The sequence below is a fragment of the Engystomops pustulosus genome, chromosome 5 (assembly GCF_040894005.1).
Source record: "Engystomops pustulosus chromosome 5, aEngPut4.maternal, whole genome shotgun sequence".
Lineage (NCBI taxonomy): Eukaryota > Metazoa > Chordata > Amphibia > Anura > Leptodactylidae > Engystomops > Engystomops pustulosus.
The window spans coordinates 143,086,198-143,110,632 of NC_092415.1; the positions used below are offsets into that span (position 1 = coordinate 143,086,198).

General features: G+C 40.5%; 1 protein-coding gene across 6 annotated transcripts in view; it reads right to left on the reverse strand.

Annotated features, from left to right (window-relative positions):
• The window catches only part of DPY19L1 (dpy-19 like C-mannosyltransferase 1), a 137,051-nt gene that overhangs the window by 54,919 nt on the left and 57,697 nt on the right, over window positions 1-24,435 (reverse strand). For all 6 annotated transcript variants that reach the window (XM_072153270.1, XM_072153273.1, XM_072153271.1 and 3 more), the window contains 3 exons: window positions 22,079-22,170; window positions 16,029-16,128; window positions 9,900-9,977 (listed from right to left, as the gene is read on the reverse strand). In XM_072153270.1, coding sequence (XP_072009371.1) covers window positions 9,900-9,977; window positions 16,029-16,128; window positions 22,079-22,170 — 270 coding nt within the window. The remainder of the gene's footprint in view (window positions 1-9,899; window positions 9,978-16,028; window positions 16,129-22,078; window positions 22,171-24,435) is intronic.

A 24,435-nucleotide genomic window follows, 5' to 3' on the forward strand; every position in this document is an offset into this window, starting at 1 on the left:
AGACGAGATAAGGGCCTTGTTGGACCGCAAATCTATGGCTCAGCGACTCCAGTTTCAAGGTCGCCTATAAGAACAAGCTAACAAATGCGGGCGTCAACTCTCTAGACTCATACACCCTAGATAAGGTGCAACACACATTCCCCGCATCCGCGCAGCAGATGGCAGGGTCACGCACAATCCGACTGACATTAGTGCGTAATTTGGTTCCTATTACACCCAACTGTATAATCCACGCTTACATAGCGGAAACAGCTCTTCCTACCCTTGCAAATGGCAAGATGAAGGTTTTGGAATCGGATTTCAGCGACAATGAGGTAACTGAGGCTATCAAACAAACCCCAGCAGGGAAGAGCCCAGGCCCAGACGGGTTCTACTCTGCCTTCTACAAGGCATTCAGGGAAACAATAGCCCCACTTCTAACAAGAGTATTTTCTGTTTCTCAGACCTCAGCTTTTCATCCTCAGTCCTTGGAAGCTAACATAAGTGTCCTGCTGAAACCAGATAAAGACCCCCTAACACCGGCAAGCTACAGATCTATTTCTTTTGAATGTAGACCTGAAGCTATATTCTAAGATTATGGCTGACCGCCTAGCCCCTCACCTCCCAAAAATAATCCACACCGACCAGGTGGGTTTCATAAGAGGTAGAGAGGCTAGAGACAACTTGTCTAAAACATTCCTTCTCATGCAGCACGCTCAGAAGAGGTCACTTCCTTCCTGCCTTCTCTCTATAGATGCAGAGAAGGCCTTTGATAGGGTGCACTGGAGCTTCATGGCAGCCTCACTTAAACACCTAGGGCTAGGCCCCAAATTCTTGGGGAGGATATTGGCCCTTTACAACCTCCCCACAGCTAGGGTAAGGGCTAACGGATTATTTTCCCATAGGGAATGGTACTTGACAGGGGTGCCCCCTTTCCCCCCTTCTCTACGTCATAGTTATGGAGCATCTAGCCACAGCAATAAGAAATAACCCTAACATCCACGGCATCCAAGCAGGTCAGCGCCAATATAAAATGGCCCTCTTTGCGGATGACCTCCTGCTTTATATCTCGCAACCTAGGATATCACTTCCTTCCCTGCTAAAGGAGTTTGAAAGATACAGACAACTGAGCAATTTTAAAAATCCGAAATGCCATTTTCCCTTTAGCTGGCACTCTACGTCCATTAAATACCTAGGAATTCAGGTCCCAGTAGACTTAACTAAGCTATACACCCTCAATTATCTACCACTATTAGAGTGCACATTAAAAGATCTTACGGAATACAACAAAAAACAACTTTCATGGTTTGGCCGAATCAATGTCATAAAAATTGAAATTCTACTTCGTTTCCTCTATGTCTTCCAGGGAATCCCAATTACCCCCCCCCCCCCCCCTTCGTCATTTTTCAAATCGATAAGGTCAGCACTCCTACGCTTAATATGGGATACATCACATCTGAGGATTGGGTGGAAGTTTCTGGTTAGACGAAAATCAGAGGGAGGAGGAGGTGTTCCCGACTTTAAACTTTACCACCAAGCCTCAGACTGGTGCGTTTGATAGACTGGCACTATCATCTAGCTTCTAAGCAATGGGTCCGATTGGAACAATATAGCTCCCCAATCCCTATCAAAGGTGCTACCGTGGGTACCCTTTCAACGCGTAGAGGTTGAACCGCAAATGTTGTTTTTAGCCCAAACATTGAAACTCTGGAGGTCGCTAATCCAAAAAGGGAAGTTGTCCCGGCCATTGAGCCCGCTTACCCCTCTATTTTATAATCCTGACTTCGCGCCGGCAAAATAAAATTCTTGGGTCAATATAACCATGAATACATACGCATGCATGACATGTTAGGGGAAGCCCCAATGCTATCACATTAAGAATTGATAGAGCTCGCGACCTCATCCAACTTATCATGGTTGGAAATGTCCCAGCTGGAAGCATTCCTCAAACGCCCGGGAACTGTAGCGGCTTATAACTCCAAACTTACTCCCTTCGAGGACCTTTTTAGGACAGAGTCCCCTCCGGATCACTGCATTTCTCAAATATATAGCCTGCTACTGAAGGAGTCTGACACCACACCTCTACCATATGTGGCGGGGTGGGAGAGAGACTTGGGTACTACAATATCCGCAGAAGATTGGGATAAGGCATTCTTGTTCACTCACAAGCTTTCAGTGGCCTGCATGTCCCAGGAGCGCAACTACAAAATCCTCACTAGATGGTACAGAGTACCAGCCCTCTTACACTCCATATACCCTTCGATTCAGGACACATGCTGGGGATGCGGAAAGGAAAAAGGCACTATACTGCATGTGTGGTGGACGTGCTGTGCTATCTCTACCATTTGGGAGCAAGTGCTTAGAGCCACGTCTGATCTCACGGGCAAGCCAATAGATAAAACACCCGAGGTAGCATTACTTTCGATACTCCCGGGGGCTATAGGTAGTCAAAAGCGTAGCCTCCTAAGATTCTCGCTTGCAGCTAGATCAGTAATACCCCTTAAATGGCGTACAACTGTAGCTCCCACGATCTCTGAATGGGCGCAGGAAATGATACACATCCACCGAATGGAGGAGATCATGGTAGACACATCAGGCACCTAAGAACAATTTATGAAACTATGGCAACCTTGGATGACATTTCGCGATTCCCCAGGATTCAAAGACCTCTTGGGCGTAGCTCCCCAGCCAGACAAGTAGTTATAGCAACTCCCCTACTGTCCCCCAGAGGCACTCACCATATAGCAGAGCTCTTTTCCCCTACCCCTCTTATGTTCCTCCCTGTTATATCCTTTTGTCTCCACCTACATTATCCCTTCCCTCACCCCTTTGACCATTGCCATACCCAGTGGGTATGGGCCCCACGTATCCCCCCCCCCGAATCGTATGTATGTACTTGAATGGTTGTCCCGTGTGAGTTTCCACCTAAAATCCGGATTATAGTCTCAGTGGAACAGAATACGTTGGCGGTTTGAATACCATAGATAAAATAACAGGGTTAAATGATAATCTCCAGATGGTAAACTCCGGATTCAATTAATGTGAAACAATTGAAGGAGTAGAGAGCTAGTACGAGTATACTTCACATACTATAATGTCAAGTTCATCTAAGACTGACAAGATTTCTGGAGAGCACTCTGCTTATAGAAGTTTATAATATAATAACCTGGACAGCCTTCTAAGCGAACCATCTTTATACTTCCTTTATCATACATGTTTTATACATTTTGTTATATGTATTTGAATGTTTATTGTTACAGTTTGTCTTTGAAACTTAATAAAAATGATTAAAAATAAAAAGGTTTTTTATAGATCAGTGGTCCCCAACCAATATTTGCCCAGGGACCGTCTGTGAAAGCGAGATTTAGACTCACTGGTAATTTGTTTTCCATTTAGTCCACCATGACGGCCCACCTGGAGGATTACCCCTTGATCTCTGCAGGGACAGGAAGAAGAGAGGTTAAAATGTCCCACCCCCCTGCCTCCCTCTCCAGGTGTCTACCAAATAAATACACCAAGAAAGGATGCAAGAGGTTTATTAGCATGTTACTTCGCACACGAATAAAACCATACAAGAACTTTTTCAGGATTAGGGAAAAAATTACGGGCCGTCAATGTGGACTAAACGGAAAACGAATTACCGGAGAGTCTAATTCTCGATTTCCATTACGTCCCACCTGGAGATGTAGCAGATGATTTGGGAATTTTTAGGGAGGGACCACTGCTTGTAGTATTTTTCTGTCAAATGAGAAATCTCTAGCAGAATGTTTGGCAAAAGTTCTAGCGCCGGACCAAGTCACCTCATTGGACCTTGGAGTTGATTTGAGCACATCTTTAAGGTTGTCCAGACTGCCTTTAATTTGAGGATTTGTCTTTTTCTAATTGAGACCATAGACCTTGGACAAATTTCCCTGGTATCTCTGTACCCCAACCTGTCTTGCTCGCGTCTGTCAAGATAGTAGCTATCATCCAGTTGTTCCACTCTAAGCCCTTGACTAGGTTTTCTTTTCAGTCCACCAATCCAGTTAAATTTTTTATGAAGGAAGGAATTTTTATTTTCTTCTCCAACTGTTCCAGATCCCTGTTCCAGGATCTGAGTATCCAATTCTGTAAGTACCTTGTGTGGTTTTGGGACCAAGGGACACAGACTATACATTCTATTCATTGCCTCTCTTACCGTGCAGACTTGTTTGCTCTGAAAGTTTTTTGTATGGAACATGAGATTGAGAGCTTTCTCCTCTGGAAGAAGTGAACATTGGGGTACAGAGTCCAGAAGAATGCCCAAGAATTTCAGTTTGGTGCTGGGTTGGAGGTTTGATTTCTCGTAGTTTATGATCCATCCCAGTTGTTCAAGGATCTCTAGAGTTGTATTCCTTTGGGAAATTAAATTCTCTTCTATATTTGCTACTAATAGAAGGTCGTCTAGGAAAGGAATTAGTAGTATGTCCTTTAGTCTTAGTATGGCCACTAGTTCTGCCATTATCTTTGTGTATAGTCTTGGCGCTGAGGAGATCCTGAATGGTAGAGCTCTGAACTGATAATGGAGTACTTTGTTTTTTGGAGATAAGATCGCAAACCTTAGGTATTTTTGAGAGTAGGGGTGGATTATGACGTGGTAGTATGCGTCCTTGAGGTCTATGGTACAAAGAGCTGCATTTTGAGGAATTAAAGGTGTTGTAAATTTTAGAGACTCCATCTTGAATTTTCTGTACTTGATGTGTCTGTTTAAGTTTTTTAAGTTTATGATCATCCTGTATGATCCATTTGGCTTCTGGATAAGGAAGAGGGGAATAGAATCCCTTCCTTAATTGATGGGTCGGTACAAGAGATATTACATTCTTTGCTAGAAGAGATTGTACTTCCTCCCACATGAGATGAGGTGGAGTTGGAGTGAGGAAATTTTTGTCATTATAAACGATCGAGGAGGTAGAGAATTCAACTCGATCTCGTATCCCATCTTCCACTATACCTAGAATCTAGGCATTTTTTATATGATTCTATTTGGAGGAAAATAGGAATAGTCTCCGCCCCCCCCACCTTGGCGTCATTGTTTCTTGCTAGGGGTTGGTTGGTTGTTGTGGGTAGCACCGTATCCTCTACCTCCACTCCCTTTGGGGTAACTCCATCGTCCCTGCTTGCTTTTACCCTGGTAGGATGGAAATTTTTCCCAGGTATCACAAAAGGAAGTTCTTCTCTGAGTTCTTGGCACTGGGAATCCCTTCTTTTTGTATGCTGCTTTTTCCAGAATAGTGTTCAGTTCTGGACCGAAGAAATTTTCCTGTGAAGGGTATGCCACACAGATTTCATTTCGACCTGAAATCTCCTGAGCATTGTTTCAGCCATAGGGATCTTCGGGCTAAATTAGAGTGCCTTCTTTGGCTGAAAAGCTGACGCAATCTGAAGAGTCGGCAATGAAGGTGACAGCAGATTTCAGGAGGCGAAGACTTTTTAGGAGTTTCTCTTTGGGAGCTCGACTAATAATCTGATTTTCTAACCCATTAAGCCAGCAGATCAAGGTTCTTGCAACTGAGGTGGTTGTGACATTCGCCTTCAGGTTCATCATCGCCAGCTTCCATGTCTTTTTTAGGACACTGTCTGATTTTCGGTCCTTCATCTGAGTCGGGTCTTCAAATGGAAGGTCAGCCTTTTTTACTACTTTGGTGACTTGAACATCGACTTTAGGTATGGAGTTCCAGATCTTAGATTTGTCTTCCTCAAAAAAAAGTCTGTAACTCCCTGGATACAGAGAGCCTTCTTTCTGGATCTTTCCATTCTTCCCGAATAATGTCTTCTAGAACATTATTGACTGGAAAAACTTGCTTTTTCTTGGCTTCAGGCATCTAAAGAGCTCATCTTGTACAGACTTTGTTTCTACAGGGTCTTCAATATTCAAGGTCTCTCTTACTGCCCCGAGTAGAGCATCCAGGTTGTCTAAAGAAAATAGGAATCTGGATTTTAATTTCTTTTCTAGACCTTCCAAGATTTGTTCCTCCTAACCTCCTTAGCACCAGGTACTGCACCTCCATGGCTTAACTCCGCCACCACCCGGAGGAGATGAGAGGGAGAGACGCACTCTCTTCCCCCTGACCTTTGTAGGACAGGAAGAACACTGGAGAGGGATGCAGGGGGTGGGGGACATTTAACTCCTCTTCTTCCTGTCCCTGCAAAGGTCAAGGGGTAATCCTCCAGGTGGGCCGTCATGGAAAATAAATTTTCTCTAGGGACCGGTGGGTGGCGTGATGGGGGTCTGTTGTCTAGCCAAAAATGTTTGTGCACCACACCATAACTCCCTGTACGACTAGCTTATATAGACCCATTTCCTGAAGAAGTGCCCCTGCACTTATATCGTCTCCTTTCTGTTTGATGCCTGCCCTGTTTCCATTGTCCCCTTTTCTATATCATGCCTCCCTCTAATGTCCCCTTTTCCATAGCTGCCCCACTCCCACGTACCCTTTCCTGTAGCTGTCCCTCAATGACAATGACCCCTTTCCTGCAGCATCCACCACCATTCCCTCAATGTCCCCTTTCCTGCAGCAGTATATTTTATCATTGTAACCCAAGCAAGAATTTTTTTGGTCTCCGTGACAACTGTATTTTATAAATGTTGGATTGTCATAAGCACCAGGATTAACAATAAAGTTTAATTACAGACACCTGTAATAACTGTTATAGCTGTTTATTGTTGCCTAGGGCTAAAGTACAGTAAATTACCAATAATCAGAGGTCCGTTTGAAACTAGGGGTCGTATGTAAGTTGGGTGTTCTTAAGTAGGGGACTGCCTGTATACACAATACTGGTATAATAATGATTTGGGTTTCAACTCGAGAGAAATCAGTTCATTGATGTATGAAGAAAGTTATCAAAAAATGCTTGGCAGTGGTTCCTTTACACTTTTGAAGAGCTTGTAAAATAACCGCAACGTAAAAAATTAAACATGTCCTAATTTTTGACGATTTTGTGGTAGGCGCTCTCCATAGAAACCTAGGGGAATACAAAAAACAGCCTATATACGGTGTTGTCCACCGTAAATGGTCCTTTTTTTTTTTTGCTATTATTGGCAGTTTACGGTGGCATATGGGTTACATAAGGGTGACACATGGCCAGTTTATGCGGGCAGAAAATGTCCGCACAAACAGGACCGCAAATTGCATATGCTCACAAGCATGAGACCCAAGACTGTTGTTCTCCTTGCCTTACATATTCTTCAATGTTGCTGGTCTTCCCTTAGACTGCCTACATGATCATACTCATCTGAGGAATAAATGAATGTATTTGATGGATTTTGATTTTTTTGAATATTGGAATTCCAAAAATAGCTAGGCAAGCTTATTTGGCTGTTTTCAGAATTCCCATTGGAATAACTTGAATGAGACACACATACCAACAAATACTGGAGCTAGTGACCAAACCACACCCAATACAGTGTACAAGATATAGATGGCGGAAAGGGGGGGTGAGTATTTAGCTAGCCACCAATTGTGTAAGTTCTCCCACTGAAAAAGATGAGAGGCCCGTAATTGACATCATAGATAGACCAAAATAAGTATTTGGTCAATAATAAGTTAAAGGGGTTGTCCGAGTTTTGAAAAAAAAATATATGTGGCCGGAAGCGGGCTGCCTAAAACAATAAAGCTGTACTTACCTTCCGGTGCCCTCCCGTATCCAGCGCTGCTGTCGCTCCGGGCGCCATGTACACAAACATGGCCGCCGGAGCAGCGCTGCATTCAGCTTCCGGCCGGACATGACAACCTTCCGGCCCCCATACACAATGCTGTGTATAGGGACGGATAGGTGTACCCGGCAGCGGCGCTGCTCCGGCGGCCATGTTTGTTTACATGGCGCCCGGACCGGAGCGACAGCAGTGCTGGATACTGGAGGGCACCGGAAGGTAAGTACAGCTTTATTATTTTAGGCAGCCCGCTCCCGGGCCACATATATATATTTTTTTTTAAACTCGGACAACCCCTTTAATCTCAATACTTATCATATCCTGTTTTATATGCTTTGTTGACAATGAAAGAGGTCAAATGTTTTTGTAAGTCTTTACAAGATTGGCACACACTGTTGCAGAGAAACACCCGCAAAGCATGACATTGATACCCCCATGCTTCACAGTAGGTATCATGTTCTTTGGATGCAACTCAGCATTCATTATGAACATAATGACTTGTGTTTCTACCAAACAGCACTACCTAGGTTTTCATCTGACCAAATGACATTCTCCCAATACTCTTCTGTAATATCCAAGTGCTCTGTTGCAAACTGGATATGTACTTGTACTGGCTTAAGCAGGGAAACACGTGTGGCACTACAGCAGCATACTGCTACGTCTCTAGCAGCATAATGATGGTAGACTGCATAGACTGTTTTTCAGTGGGAAAACTTGCAGAATTGGGGACTGACAAAATACTTTTTTTTCCCCACTGTAGGTGTTTACCTGGAGTATGCAAGTCTGAGATAATAAATCCCTTACAATAGATTAAAATCCCTTAACACTTATCACTGGATGGCTCTGAAAATAACATTAACAGGATTAATATACATGAAGTGGATCATAGACTTTAGATTTGCTCCAAGACATCAGGTTAAAAAAAAAAAAACTTATGTTTACAAGACTAGCCAGATCACCTTCTACATTTACTAACAGAGCTATAATGTTTTGTTTTTATGATTCTTCAAATATATGCACTGAAGTTGCACTGGGACTAAACACACATGGCTTAGAAGTGTTATCCAGGAATTAACACTTATGACCTATTCCCAGGATAACTTACTGGCGTCTGAATGGTGGGGGAGGAGGGGGGGCATAATCATAGAAACTGGAGCTGAAAGCAGTTGACTAAAGACTGTATATATAAGTGGCAAGCTTTAACTTCAACAGTTTCTTGGTGCAAATGCTAGGAGCTGCCCCCCTCACCCAGAGGTCAGAAATTGATGGCATATCCCTGAGGCAAGCATCAGTTGTAATTCTAGGAAATCCACTTTAATATAAGGAAACAAAAAAAAGAAAAAACATTTACTGAGCTACAATCATAGATCTCTCAACATGAAGGAGCTAATCAGAACACTGGCAGTAAGAAATTTATGAGGAACATGGAGAACTACTTAACTCCTTGATATAACTTCTTTAGCCATCAGTACAAAGCAATCTATAGACATTAAAACTGTATGATAAAGATTTTTACAAACTTGGGGATATCAAATATGTAAAAGATGTCATACTTCTACTGTAGATACAGTACATGTATTTTAACAGCACTTTTACATGGTTATGTTTTAAGTTCAATCATTGAATGATTTAACTTTTCCTTTCCTCTCAACTTAGTGTTGAAGTAGCGCTATGTACCAAATAGAGGACCCAACACTGCCAATCCCTTTATAGATCCAGCGGTCACATGATCACTAGGTCTGAGCGGGTAAAAGAAAGAAAAACAAAGAAAAACAAATATACCTTTATAAACCTTTAACATTTGTACATTTTTAACTAGTGTCATGTAAAAAATGTTACAAAAACCTTTTTAGGCAGCACATAAAAAAAGAGGTTATGACACAAACCAATATGTACAAAAATTTGCTTAAAATGGCTGGTTATTAACACCTTGTTATTTAGGGCTTAATATACTCCGATTTGGGAGAACCATTAACTATAACATACCAGAACATAGTGGAAATGGGTCAAAGATCACTTTGGATCTAGACCTAGTCAACTCTAATATAATGATGACTCTTGAATAGATGCTATACAAAGGAAAATAGACAATAACATGAGAAGAAGAATTCCCTATGATATTGTTAATGTTCCTGCAAAAAGATCAATGTTTATTCTGAAGGTTTAGGTTGGATTACATATAGTTTTGCAGCATTTTTCTTTGCTGCTTGTTATTTTATGAAAATGACCCATATAACCTGAAATGACTTACCATGTGAGTATACAATATGTTCAAAAATTTTTCAGAATCAAGATATCCAATCAGATATATAGCAAACAGTGAGGCTATCTGAAAAAAACAAAACAACATTTTAAATTGTACAATGGTTTCTATAAAAAACGATAACCCACTATCTGCAGGTAGCCCCATTAAATTGTTAAACCCTATGGTTCTGTGAAGGTAGCCAGGTCATACATTTCTGAAAACCATAACAACCAACCCATGTGTGGATATTAGATCCTCAGTCACATATAAACAAATCATCATATGCATTACTGAAATTTAGGAGAAACTTTGAGTATTTTTTTTAAATCTTAATATAAACATCCACTCAAGGTTAAATGTTTTAGAAATTCTCTGAAAACCCCTTTAAAGGGAACCTGCCACCAGGGACCTCATCTTCACTAAAGACCGATTGTAAAAACCCATGACACCTGCAGTGCAAAAATGCCTCTCTGCCTTTTCTAAGCATTAGTATAACAATATAATTATGTGTTATAATTTACTCATGCATGCTGACAAAATCCTGGGGTAGTCACAGAAACTGGGCTTTGGTTTGGATGCAATTCAAAAAATGTGACTTGTCTGAGCTTCAGACTGCCTCCATCTTTGTGCTCCTGTACAGCTTGTCCCTATCCCACTGATGTCAGGCTGACCAGGCTGTGACCTCTGAGAAGAAGCAGGAGGTGAAGCTGTACAGGGTCACAAAGGTGGGGGCCAAGCTCTGAGGAGCGAGTAACACAGATAAGGCAAATTTGTTTTCGAAATGCATCCAAACCAAAGTCCAGCCCCTGGGGCTGCCCCAGGATTTTGTCAGGATGCAAGAGTAAGTTAGAACACACAATTATACTGTAATGCAAATGCTTAGAAAAGGCAGAAAGGCATATTTGCACTGCAGGTGTAATAAACTTCTGCAACCTGTCTTTAGTGAAAATGAGGTCCTTGGTGACAGGTTCCCTTTAAAGAGGACCTGTAACCAGTTTTTGACCACCCTGACAAGCCATGCCTGCTGATAGAGTTCCCCCCATATCAACTAAAATTAGATGCCAGTGAGGCTCTGTACCTTAATTACAGATGCTTTTCTGATATGCAAATTAGCTTTTGTGACTCATGTCTGGTCTTTGGGACTCTTCTCTCTCCCAGGCTGGCAGTGAACCACGCCCCATTATTCTGACTGACAGCTCTGTGTGTCTCTTCACATCACTGCCCCGCCTCCTTGTACTTAGGGACAATCTACTAATATTCAACTACAGACATATAAATCTCTGTGCAGATATATATATCTTAATTTTTTACACGGTGCCTTGTGTTACATTCATGACATGTGACCAGTGACATCATTGCAGGTCCTTTCGCCTTCTAAGAATAAAAACCTGTATACCATGTATGTTATTACATGAAATCACAGCAGCCTCTTTGGAGGATGGAAAGGAGTAGAAGTCCATGGAGGCTGCTGTGACTTCATGTGGTAAGATACATGCATGGGGTACAGTTTGCTATTATTAAGAGGTTAAAGTGCCTGTTATTATGTCACTCTGGTCACATAACATCAACTGGAGGCACAGAGCATGGGGAGTATTAGATGGGAGGGGCCAGATGAGCAGGACACGCCCCCTCTGATGCCAGGCAATATAAGATCGTTAAGAACAAATTTTTAACGAACGGAGATCCTTCTTTTAGATAAAAGAGCTCTATAGGAACCTGCCACTGGCTGTATATGTGCAAATGTGGTGACAGATTCCCTTCAAGACACATTTGATAGTTCCTTGAAGAAAAGCTCTGTCTACTACAATTTTCTGCTTCTTTTGGCTTTAATTTTTAACACTTCAGACAATTGAAAATGTAAGCAGGAGGTGTTTAATATTTCTTCATGACCTTCTCATATAAAGTGAATCTATATTTCACAACTGCTTAGAAGCAACAAGGTTTCTTAAGGGCAAGTACAACATTAAGCAATACATTCAAATTAGCACAAATGTATCTCATTTAAATATAATGGACCAAAGGCATTAACAATGAAGACTATATCCGTATTTAGAAAGAAGACATAACTTGTGCTTCTGATTTGCGTCACTTTCTATGTAAGGATTCTCAAAAGAAACACAGAAAAATAGTTATTGGAATCCTTTGTTAGAAATGGTCAGCATTAATCAGGTATATTATGTACCGTAATCAATACCAGAACAATTTAGTATTTTATAGGTTAGCAGAGGTAGAACTAAGGGTTTCATATCTGGGATACACAGTGACACAATAAGCATATTGCATTTTCTTCCTTATACGGGTCAGAACCCCAGGAAAGTTACCAGAAAACCACTTTATGATTGTGTTCATCTCTCATGTTTTGGACATGTTCTGGGCATAAGCCAGAAAAGCCCCCAGTGAATAAGCAGAATGTATACATAGACATATACTGGCAGATGGAGGCACATGTGGGGAGTTACATCACTCAGGACGCCTGGAACATCGGCAGCAATCCTCCTGCTTTTGGGAGAGAGCAGTGAAATGGAGGATGTTTTTCCGAGATGAGCACACAGTAGGATTCGCTGCTGCCCCTAGTTGTCACCTCTCCATATTGGGTGGGCGTCTGCCACCTAAAAGTCATTTTGCCATTAAAATGTTCCCTTTACCCCCCCCAAGCCATCATTAGGTTTGCCAAAATCCTCTCCAGGACTCACAGGCCTGTCATGTTTGCACAATACAGGGTCTAAAAATAATAAAAACTTCATTAAACCCTGAAAATTTAACCCCCTCCACTATTCCTGAGAATGCACATAAAAAGAAACAGACAGAAGTTATCCCTGTGTCTAAAATGACCTATTAGAATAAACATTTTTCCACCCAGTGAATGCCCTAATAGAAAAAAAATGATGTCCCATTCAGCTCTTCATCACCCTTAAAATTTTCATCAAAAGGTTGTCCAACTAGTTTAAAGAGCATCTACCACCAGAATGAAGGACTGTATGCACATGAGCCTGAGGAGCTCCAGGCTCCATAGTGGTTAAAGGAGCCTGTAGCCCCTCATTTGCACACAGTCTTCCATCCTGGTGGTAGATGCCTTTAAGTAAATACAGACTTAAGAACACCTGACTTATATACTACCCCTACCAACAAATGTACCTCTCTGCCCACTTTGACCTCTGGCCAAGCACTCTGGATGCTTGTAATTTACTGAACTTTAGCCCCAGGCTGAAATGGTCAGCTTAAAGGGGTTTTCCCACGAAAGAAAATTCTCACATCTCAATCCCCGAGTGATGTTAACACAATAAAGATCATTTTAACCCCTTACTTTACAATTAACTCCGTTTTATTGCTGTTTTAACTCCTATCACTCTTCTGGCTGCTCAGCGGAAAATGCCAGGGTGTGTGCGGGGCCTCTATAAGCAGACACATTACTGTATTATCCATCTAGTTCTTTGGGGTGACAATGTGGTTAGATTATCAGGGTACAAGGTTTATTTGCACTTTCATCTGGCTTCTGACATTGTACTTGCACAATGACACTTAGGAGAGAGAGAGATGAGACAGATCAGAGATGAACGAGAAAAATTACACAGAGGCTGATAGACAATTACACTGTGAGCTCTGCTACATCTCACAGATATGAGCCTTCCTGCCTCTTCCCCCGGATCACTTATCTCCTTGCAGTTTGCAGCCTCTTTCTCTGATCACAATGTGCTGACAGGATGTAATCAGTCAGTCAGTGTCTCTGAACTCCGTGCAGGGGGGCATGGCTACAGTGAATTAGAGAATGTGTTATTTTGTTATGCTGAGTACATATAAGAAACTTGCCTTTGTGGGAATACCCCTTTAACCCCTTACCGACATGTGACGTAATAGTACGTCACATGTCGGGTCCCGGTACATGGAGAGGGCTCGCGGGCCGAGCCCTCTCCATAGCCGGTAAGTCTTTGCTGCATATTGCAGCAAAGGCTTACCGGTAACACCCACGATCGGTGCCGGCACCGATCGCGGGCGTTTTACCGCTGATCGCCGCCGGCAGATCGTCCGTGGAGCGTCGCTCCCCATGACGTCATCGGGGAGCGGCGATCCGTCGCCATGGTAGCTTCGGGTCTCACGAAGACCCGAATCTACTTCGGGTTAACCCATTCATTACCATGTGCCATTACCATGTGTCAGCACATGGTAATGTATGAGTAGTAAAATCCCCATATACTGCCATACTGTAGTATGGCAGTATATGATAGGATTGTACAGACACCCTAGGGTTACAGTACCCTAGGGAGTCTGAAAAATAGTAAAAATTAAAATAAAAAAAAAAAAGTTAAAAATAAAAAAATTATAATAAAAAAAGCTAAAAATTCAAATCACCCCCTTTCCCTAGAATTGATATAAATAAACAGTAAAAATCATAAACACATTAGGTATTGCCGCGTCTGAAAATGCCCGATCTATCAAAATATGATAACGTTTTTTCACTTCTTTTAATCCCGTAACGGGGTTCTATAATTCTATAAAAAGTGATCAAATGGTCGTACAGTCCTAAAAATGATAACATTGTAAACGTCATCAAAATCCGCAAAAAACGACACCACCCACAGCTTCATACACCAAAGTATGAAAAAGTTATTAGCCCCAGAAGATGGCAAAATCCCCCAAAAAAATTTTGTACAGGAGGTTTTAATTTTTTTAAATGTATGAAAACATTATAAAACCTATACAAATTTGGTATCCCCGTAATCGTACAGACCCAAAGAATAAAGTAGACCTGTCATTTGGGGCGCACAGTGAAATCCGTAAAATCCAAGCCCACAAGAATACAGCACAAATGCGCTTTTTTACCAATTTCACTGCATTTGGAATTTTTTTCCCGCTTCCCGGTACACGGCACGAAATATTAAATACCACCATTTTAAAGTGTAATTGTTACGCAGAAAATAAGCCATCACACAGCTCTGTATATGGAAAAATAAAAAAGTTACAGATTTTTGAATGTGGGGAGTGAAAAATGAAAACGCAAAATCGAAAAAAGGGCCGCAGCGGGAAGGGGTTAACAGTTATGAAAGGTCTCTTCAATGGAGCTTTATTGATCATCCTTGTTCCCATCAAAGCCCAAGATTATGGAAATCCAAAATGTTACAGGGAGATACATTTCTGTAACGTGTATGTATGCAAGGGGCTGAGCCCTCTCCAAATCTATAGCAATTTCTCCATATACAGCATTACAGTAGTATTGCATTATATGGCAGGATCGATCAGTCAATCTTGGGTTAAAGTACCCACGGGGTTTCAAAAATAATAATACATTTTTTAAAAGTTAAAATCACCCCCTTTTCCCTAGAAAGAATATAAAAATAAACAAAAAAAAATCATAAAAATGTTAGGTAGCACAACATTCTAAAAGTTCTGATTCATAAAAATATAATAACGTTTGTTCCCTGTAATGGAAAATAGCATCCAAATGTACAAAACTCCACTTTTTTCACCATTTTGCAACATTAAAATTTATTAAAAAGTGATCACAAGGTTATACAGTACCCAAAATGGTAGCAAAGAAAACATCCCGCAAATAATGACACCTCAGTATGAAAAACTGACATTAACGTCTGATTTTTATGACCAATCTGCTTCAGTTTTTCATGGATTCTGATGAACTATAGTCCATGAATGATCTATGAAAAACTTTGATACACCATACTTTTTAACCACACGGTTTGTTAAAATAATAGACGTGGACACTGATCCATATTGTTGCATTAAAGGCAGCCTTCTTCAGTCTGTTCTTAAAATGGACAGCTAACAGCTGATTTCCACTGTTGTGTGCATCTGCCCCTAAAGCATACTTTCAATATGGAAAGATCCAACAAATTCATAACCACTTTGGTCTATTACTCAGTAGATCATAAGACAATTATGAACAGGAACAGTGGGAACCGGAGGCTAGAAAAGTTAACTGACTGTTCAAATTTATGTCATTTTACTTGAAAGGTCATTTTATTAAAATAATACATCTAAAATAACCAAACAAAAACACAAAATTACTACATTTGATAAGGACATATTAGGTTTAAAAAACATGTCTACATTGAAAAACTGCTGTTAATGTGTTGGGAATTAGTCATCGTTTTGATCATTTACAAAATGTTTAGTAAGACTTACCTGTGTTAGAAGTACAAACTGGGCAAATTGCCATGGAAGCATAAAACATATATTAGAAGCACAAAGGACAACCAGGCTTCTTCTACCAGGAGTGGGTGTCCTTTAACAGAAAAAACAAAATTTGATAATGGTTTTTAAACTTAAAAACAATTTAGTTATGTAAAATGTTCTGTGCATCTCAAAAGAGGAAATCATCCAATTAGCCTTTTATTATAGTTTCCAAAATCCAAGCAATACATAAAAAGGAGACAGAACTAGGAGATGCTGAAGAACACTGCCGATGACCCAATAATACTTGACATACACTCACCGGCCACTTTATTAGGTACACCTGTCCAACTGCTTGTTAACACTTAATTTCTAATCAGCCAATCACATGGCGGCAACTCAGTGCATTTAGGCATGTAGACATGGTCAAGACAATCTCCTGCAGTTCAAACTGAGCATCAGTATGGGGAAGAAAGGTGATTTGAGTGCCTTTGAACGTGGCATGGTTGTTGGTGCCAGAAGGGCTGGTCTGAGTATTTCAGAAACTGCTGATCTACTGGGATTTTCACGCACAACCATCTCTAGGGTTTACAGAGAATGGTCCGAAAAAGAAAAAACATCCAGTGTGCGGCAGTTCTGTGGGCAGAAATGCCTTGTTGATGCCAGAGGTCAGAGGAGAATGGGCAGACTAGTTCGAGCTGATAGAAAGGCAACAGTGTCTCAAATCGCCACCCGTTACAACCAAGGTAGGCAGAAGTGCATCTCTGAACGCACAGTACGTCGAACTTTGAGGCAGATGGGCTACAGCAGCAGAAGACCACACCGGGTGCCACTCCTTTCAGCTAAGAACAGGAAACTGAGGCTACAATTTGCACAAGCTCATCGAAATTGGACAGTAGAAGATTGGAAAAACGTTGCCTGGTCTGATGAGTCTCGATTTCTGCTGCGACATTCGGATGGTAGGGTCAGAATTTGGCGTCAACAACATGAAAGCATGGATCCATCCTGCCTTGTATCAATGGTTCAGGCTGGTGGTGGTGGTGTCATGATGTGGGGAATATTTTCTTGGCACTCTTTGGGCCCCTTGGTACCAATTGAGCATCGTTGCAACGCCACAGCCTACCTGAGTATTGTTGCTGACCATGTCCATCCCTTTATGACCACAATGTACCCAACATCTGATGGCTACTTTCAGCAGGATAATGCGCCATGTCATAAAGCTGGAATCATCTCACTGTACTCAAATGGCCTCCACAGTCACCAGATCTCAATCCAATAGAGCAGTGGTGGCGAACCTATGGCACGGGTGCCAGAGGTGGCACTAAGAGCCCTTTTTGTGGGCACCCGGGCCATCGCCCCATCACACCAGACAGGACTCAAAGAATCTTCCTGCAGTACCAAGCAACTTAAAAGATGCTGCGTTTAGTCATATATTTAAGTGATACTTACTTTGCTACTTGGGTATGTAGGAAGAGGGAGAATGAGTAGACAGGGCCGAATTATCTTTGGAATACCTTCTGCTGGCCCCACAATTCTCTGTGTGCAGAGGGACACTGGAAAGAAGCTAAAATGATGCAAATGTTCCATCTTGTCCTCAGGAGGCCAATATGATCGAAAGTTGTTGAAGAGCAGGGAGCAATAAGTTACTGCTTTAATTTTTGGTTGGCACCTCGCAATAAATAAGGGGGATTTTGGGCTGCAGTTTGGGCACTCGGCTGCTAAAAGGTTCGCCATCACTGCAATAGAGCATCTTTGGGATGTGGTGGAACGGGAGATTCGCATCATGGATGTGCAGCCGACAAATCTGCGGCAACTGTGTGATACCATCATGTCAATATGGACCAAAATCTCTGAGGAATGCTTCCAGCACCTTGTTGAATCTATGCCACAAAGAATTGAGGCAGTGTCAAAGGCAAAAGGGGGTCCAACCCGTTACTAGCATGGTGTACCTAATAAAGTGGCCGGTGAGTGTACATAACATTATATTCACCGCTCACTTGATAACATGTGCATTCTAAGGAACCTAATCTATATTCTTTTAGGATCATGACCAGTAATTTCCATGAGTAACACAGCCATTCAGATAAGATAATTACTAAATTGATATACACTACATAATATATGTAGAACACTTAAAATTATCCCAAACTTTAAAAAAAAATTTGCATAAATCATAACAGCACAAGAAAATATAATAAAATGTGTAATATTTCTTACTAGAGCAGAATTTCTTAGATCTGTCATATATAAACAAGACAAAAATATGTCTAAGGAAGTTTAGAGAAAATATGAAATGCATTCAAGTGAATCTTTTTTCCACATGAAAATGTATTTGTTCTACCTTTCAAAGTTAGTACACTATCAAAATCCAGCTTGATAAACCAGGGACACTTTACTCATAGATCCAGACTATGGGAATAAATTTATTATCCATTACTTCTTTTCTTCTACAATTAACTCTTAGAACTATGCTAATGAGCCTGAAAAGCTGTGGGGGAGTTAGCAGAGCCTCTCCATGCATAGTGTAATAACCTGTGAGTCTGTAGCACAGAGGGATTCTGGTAACACCCACCAGGATCCCTATAGGTTAATTATCATCATTTTAAATTTATTTTGGAAGGAAGGAAGCCATGGATAGCAAATATAGGAAGATTACTACAGTCCCGATACCTGGATCTGTCAGCTATTATCCCTGGTTTATCATTTTAAGGGTAAATTTACTTTACGGAGGAGGGGGAGGAGGGGGATGGAGTAGAGGAAAGGAAGAATGAATGAGGAGATGGTAGGGAGTCAGGGAGTCCGAAATAAAGTTTTATAAAGTACTGAAATGATTCAGAATACTGACAAATGCATATTGGAACCTGTCACTAGCAAAAATGACATTCCTGGTGACTAGTTTGTTTTAATGCTGTTGGGCCACTCTCCTGAATGATCACTTTATAATACTATGCATTTTTGTGGAGAGTCTGTGTGGTATAGTCCATGTGCAGTAGCCAAGAATAGGCTTGAGCTCCTCTCCAAAATTCCTTGTGGTAAAGTACATCAGTAGAAAGTAATAGATAGGAAATTTATCAGGTACATGTTGATGTGGTGCTAGTGGGGCCACAGAGCCTAGAGCCATAGACTTAGCACCAGCAGAGGGTTGGCCTGTCAATAGGCGTAATTCTGGTCTGCTGTGCTGCAGTGGAGGTGGATGCAATGTTATACAAATTACATGGATTTGTGTATCTGTGTCAAATCATGTGACTTGAATAATAATGGCATTAACTAAGTAATGGATAGGAAGCAATAACTAAGTAAGCTAATACTCCCTGGCTATATGTAATGGAGGACTGTGTTTTGTTATGGCATATGCAACTACTCCATGGAATTTTGAAATCCTTTAGTTTTGAAACCTTTTGATATATGGCTAAACAGAATTTGTTAATCCAAAATACACCACCTGCTGAAAATTGGAATGTCAAATAATGTCATTCATTTCATGAGACACATCAAAATTTAGGGTTAGGACAGGGCCATTCCTGGGAGTGCAACTGTCAGGATGGGAATTATTGGGAAAATGGACAGACATGGGGTAATAGGGATATAGATCAAGGCCTCATTGGTATCATCAATACCAGGCAATTCTCCTCAGGAAGATCTACCCATTATTTGTTACATATTTCATTCCTACCACTGTAGAATACTTGGTGTGTTAATAAATATTAAAAGTTATATTTTAACTATACAATCATTTCACTTTTCTGCTAGAACGGGTGACTAGGGATATAGTGAAATGGGGGGGGAAAACAATTTCCAGGAATGTGTCTTTAAAGGAAACCTACCATTTCTAATGGCAGGGGTAAGCTGTAAATACCGAGCACCAGCTCAGGATGAGCTGGTGCTTACTTTCGTTAGTGTTATTAACCGCTGTATCGAGGTTTAAAAACTTTTTAAAGTTTATAGCAGAAGCTGCTTCGGCGCTGCATGCCCACAATCGTACCGAAGCAGCTTCTGCTATAAACTTTAAAAAGTGTTAAAATCGCGATACAGCGGTTAATAACACTAACGAAAGTAAGCACCGGCACCAGCTCAACCTGAGCTGGTGCTCGGTATTTACAGCTTACCCCTACCATTCTAAATGGTTGGTTTCCTTTAATCATCAGTTAATACTCAAGATCTTGTCTTACTTCTTAGGGCGAGTTTATTTCATTAGCTATATTTTGTTTGAAATACCAACAAACCACATGTTGCATTTTCCACCAAGGCAATGTTGTTCTTCGGTCAAGAACAAAATTGCCTTTTAGCTATTTTTATGAAAGATGTAAAAATGTTTGAACACAGCAACCTGCTGCATATGCCACTGAGTGCCTGTGTGTCCCAAAAGACTAATTTATATGGGGAGGTTGTAGCCAAATAACTCCAAACAATCTTAGCATGTGAACACACAGCAGAAAACTACTTAAAGTAACTCATAAAACCTCAACATATCAGAAACCAATTTTTATTCCAGTAAAGTACTGTCCTAGATTCTGTCTAGTGAAAAAAATCGTTTTTTTATTAAAATTAGTTCATGCTAAAAGTAGCGTGGAAGATGTCTGCTTCTGCTTTTCCGACAATAATCATATATTCAGCAGACTTTGCGTGGCAGTCACCAATAATTACTAATCTGATAATGTATAGTAACACTTAACTAGAAGCCGAGTAAAATTTAGACATGCTAAGCAAATATTTGTCTGCTGTGGTTGCAAATTTGCACTTTTTCATTTTTCATAGTATGACATGTTCTACTTTCCAAATATAAGTGTCACTAAAATGGAAGAAATGTTAATGTTCATGTCTTATTAAATAAAAGATTCAGAAGGAGCAGCTCATTTATAGTAACTAAGGCATGTGGATGATGTTGTAAAGTTGTAAAAATTCTTACAGGGGTTTTTGAATTTAAGGTAAAAATAAAAAAAAAATCTTTCACCAAAATAATAGTTTTATAAAAATAATGTAAATTATTGTTTATTCATTTTAGATTTCAGGAAGGCTTCTTCATAGTTATCCCCATTTTGAAAAATATATAAACTTTTTTATTTAAACACCATTGTCGCACACTATGGGGAACATTGTAGAGAAGAAAATAGATGATGCTTATGGTGAAAGACCTTTGATTATGCCATGTTTTTAGGGAGCAGTGCTTCCTGCTCTTGTTCTCCTGAAAGCAGGAGGACCACTAAGAAAATAGTGCACAGTACTCTCTGATCTAGTCTGATCTCTAGGAACCAGATCAGCAGAAGTACAATAGATACCAGCTCACCTATTTAACCACCTCCTGGCTGATCAGCATAGACCAAACTCCCCAGCAGAGCTTTCATCCAAGATAGAAATGCACAAAGGTAGAGGAGCTTACCTGGTTTGAACAAGTCACATGACTTTGAAAGTGACACAAAGAAGAGACTAAAAAGAATAGTACGCATTTCTGGTGCTCACAGGATCCTTAATCATGACTGATCCTTGAGCATTTCCATCTTAAATCAGAATAAATCCCATTAAAAAGTGTTACCTGCAACGGAGAAAGTTGTGTATTGGAAACTGCATGAGGCAGAGTAGCACTCTCCTTCATGATATCAGGATAGGATCCATCATGATATCAGGATAGGCCATTTTCAAAGATTCAGCATAGGTCTCCTCCAATTCCATTTTATCTTTTACCTTTATAAAACAGCTTCCTTTGTTATAGTGGAAAAAGTAGCACAGGAACCCACATCTTTTTTTCCACTATTAATAATGGAAGTGCAACAGGAGATAAAGTAAGGTCCATTGAAGTATACACACAAGACTCTGTTCACCTTTCATTTTTAGTTACATTCTTTAAAAATGGAGACCATAGTGAAAAGACCAAATGCAGTTGTGAACTGGGCCCAATGTGGCAAAAGACATCAGAGGCCTGATGCAATAATACCAGGTTGTAGTACTCCAGCTTGTGAAGATCAGTGCATGCACTCAAGGAAGACAAGGTCTTTTCTCCCCGTTTAATAACAATCTCTTATCCCCCACCCTCTGGCTCAGCCACAAAATAGATGAAATTCAAATACCTTAGAATATATGTCAATAGGGACATTTGAAGAACAAGGAATGGATACGAAAAACTTTCACGTAGCGGTGGAGTCCACATTACTCTTGTGCTCTAGAAAATGTATAGAAATATTGAAATTAAAAATAGCTACTACACATTAGTATCAGTATTCATACAAACTTTCCTAACATTATGAGATCTCCGTGTGTGACACTGGGTATTTACAGCAATTATGGGGTTTGTTCTCAGGATTGGTTTTAGATTATGTAAAGGTTGGTGAAATAAGTCTGTCATTCTTTTAATAAAATGGTTATTAGAGTTATGAAGGATATCAATTAAAAAAATGAAAAGTCTTAACCCCTTAAGGACACAGCCATTTTGTAGCTTGAGGCTCAGTCCTGACTTGCGTCGCTTTATATGGTTATAACTTTTGAACCCTGTAACTTATCAAAGTGATTCTGAGATTGTTTTTTCCCCACGTTGTACTTCATTTTAGTGGGAAATTTTGGCATTTATTTACAAAAAAAAAAAAAAAAAAAAAGATCAATCTTTTGAAAAATTTGCCATTTTCAAAATTTGAAATCATTGCGTTTTCAGGCAGATAGATTTAGTTGCTGAATAACATTTCCCATATGTCTACTTTACATTTTCATCATTTTTGAAGTGTCTGGATAATTTATTTTGATGTCATGCGGCTTACAAATAGAGTATCGATTTTTCGTATTTTCAGAATTTACTATTTTGGGGATAAATAGTTTTAAATGAAATTTTACATATTTAGCAGTAAAACCCCCTATGTACCAACCCATATTCAAATCTGCACCCCTCAAGCTATCAGAAACAGCATTTAGGAAGATGGTTAACCCCTTCAGATCTTCATATTAATTAGCTTGAACTTCACAAGAAGCAAATAAAATTCAAGTTTTCTTTATTCCACGATTAAAAAGTTTAGTCACAAGTAATTACATCAAAATGGAGGTGAAATTTAGAATGGTCAAATTTTGTCGGCTATACGTTCATTTAGCCCTATTTCAGAGACCCCCAACATGTGGCCGTTACTTGTTTTATGGGCGCACAGCGAGGCGCAGAAAGGAAGGAGGGACCTGCAGCTGTCAGGATTTTAGTTTCCTCATTTGCCCCTTTTGTAGGCTATAAAATTTTCGCTTTTTCGTTAATGGGGCCATGTGACGGTTTTTTTTTTTTGCGGGACGAGATGCTTTTTCCATTGTTACCATTTTGAAGTTGGTATTCCCTGTTGTTGAAAACGGAGTAGAAAAGCATCAATTCTGTACTGGATTTTTTCCTTTTTTTTGTGTTCACCGTATAGCCTAATAATCATGTTATATTTATTCTATGGGTCGATACGATTACGGGGATACCAGACATGAATATTTTTTCTTATGTTTTACTAAATTTGCTAAATAAAACCCTAATGTGGGGGGAAGTCTATCATTTTTGCATCACCGTCTTCTAAGTGGCATAACATTTTTACTTTTTAGGCTACGGAGCTGGTTGATTGTTTTTTGCAGGACGTGATGTACTTTGCAACAGTATCATTTTGGAGTACATATGTTTTGTTGATAACTTTTTATAGCATTTTAAATATCATATATACTCGAGTATAAGCTGACCCGAGTATAAGCCTAGACCCCTAATTTTACCACCAAAAACTGGGAAAACTTATTGACTCGAGTATAAGCCGAGGGTGGTAAATGCATTGGTCACAGACCCCCACAGTATACAGCCAGCCCAGCCTGCCCCAGTAGTATACAGCCAGCCCAGCCTGCCCCAGTAGTATACAGCCAGCCCAGCCTGCCCCAGTAGTATACAGCCAGCCCAGCCTGCCCCAGTAGTATACAGCCAGCCCAGCCTTCCCCCAGTAGTATACAGCCGGCCCCCATAAGTAGACAAGCCTCCAGGACATCGGGGGAACAGCGCTGCACATCGGGGCCACAGGAGGGCGAGTATATAAATTTATTATTTTTTAAGCATTTTTTACTCTTTATACTTAAGTATATTGACTCGTGTATAAGCTGAGGGGACGTTTTTCAGCACATTGTGCTGAAAAACTCAGCTTACACACAAGTATATACGGTAGGTAATTTTCAATAGGTGAAAAAATCATAATTTTTACAGTGTTACGGGTTTTTATAGTTTTTTTACGGCGTTTATCGTAACGGTTCAATATTTATTTAATTTTATTCTACGGATTGTTACAGGCGCGGTGATACTATATATGTGGGGTATATGTTTTGGGGCTTATGGGCATTTTTAGTGATTTATAAACTTATTTTTTATAAAGATGCCATAGCAACGATCAGCGCCCCCAAATTACTGCTGACATCCTGCGACCCCCGATGCCGGTTCGGCTCCTAT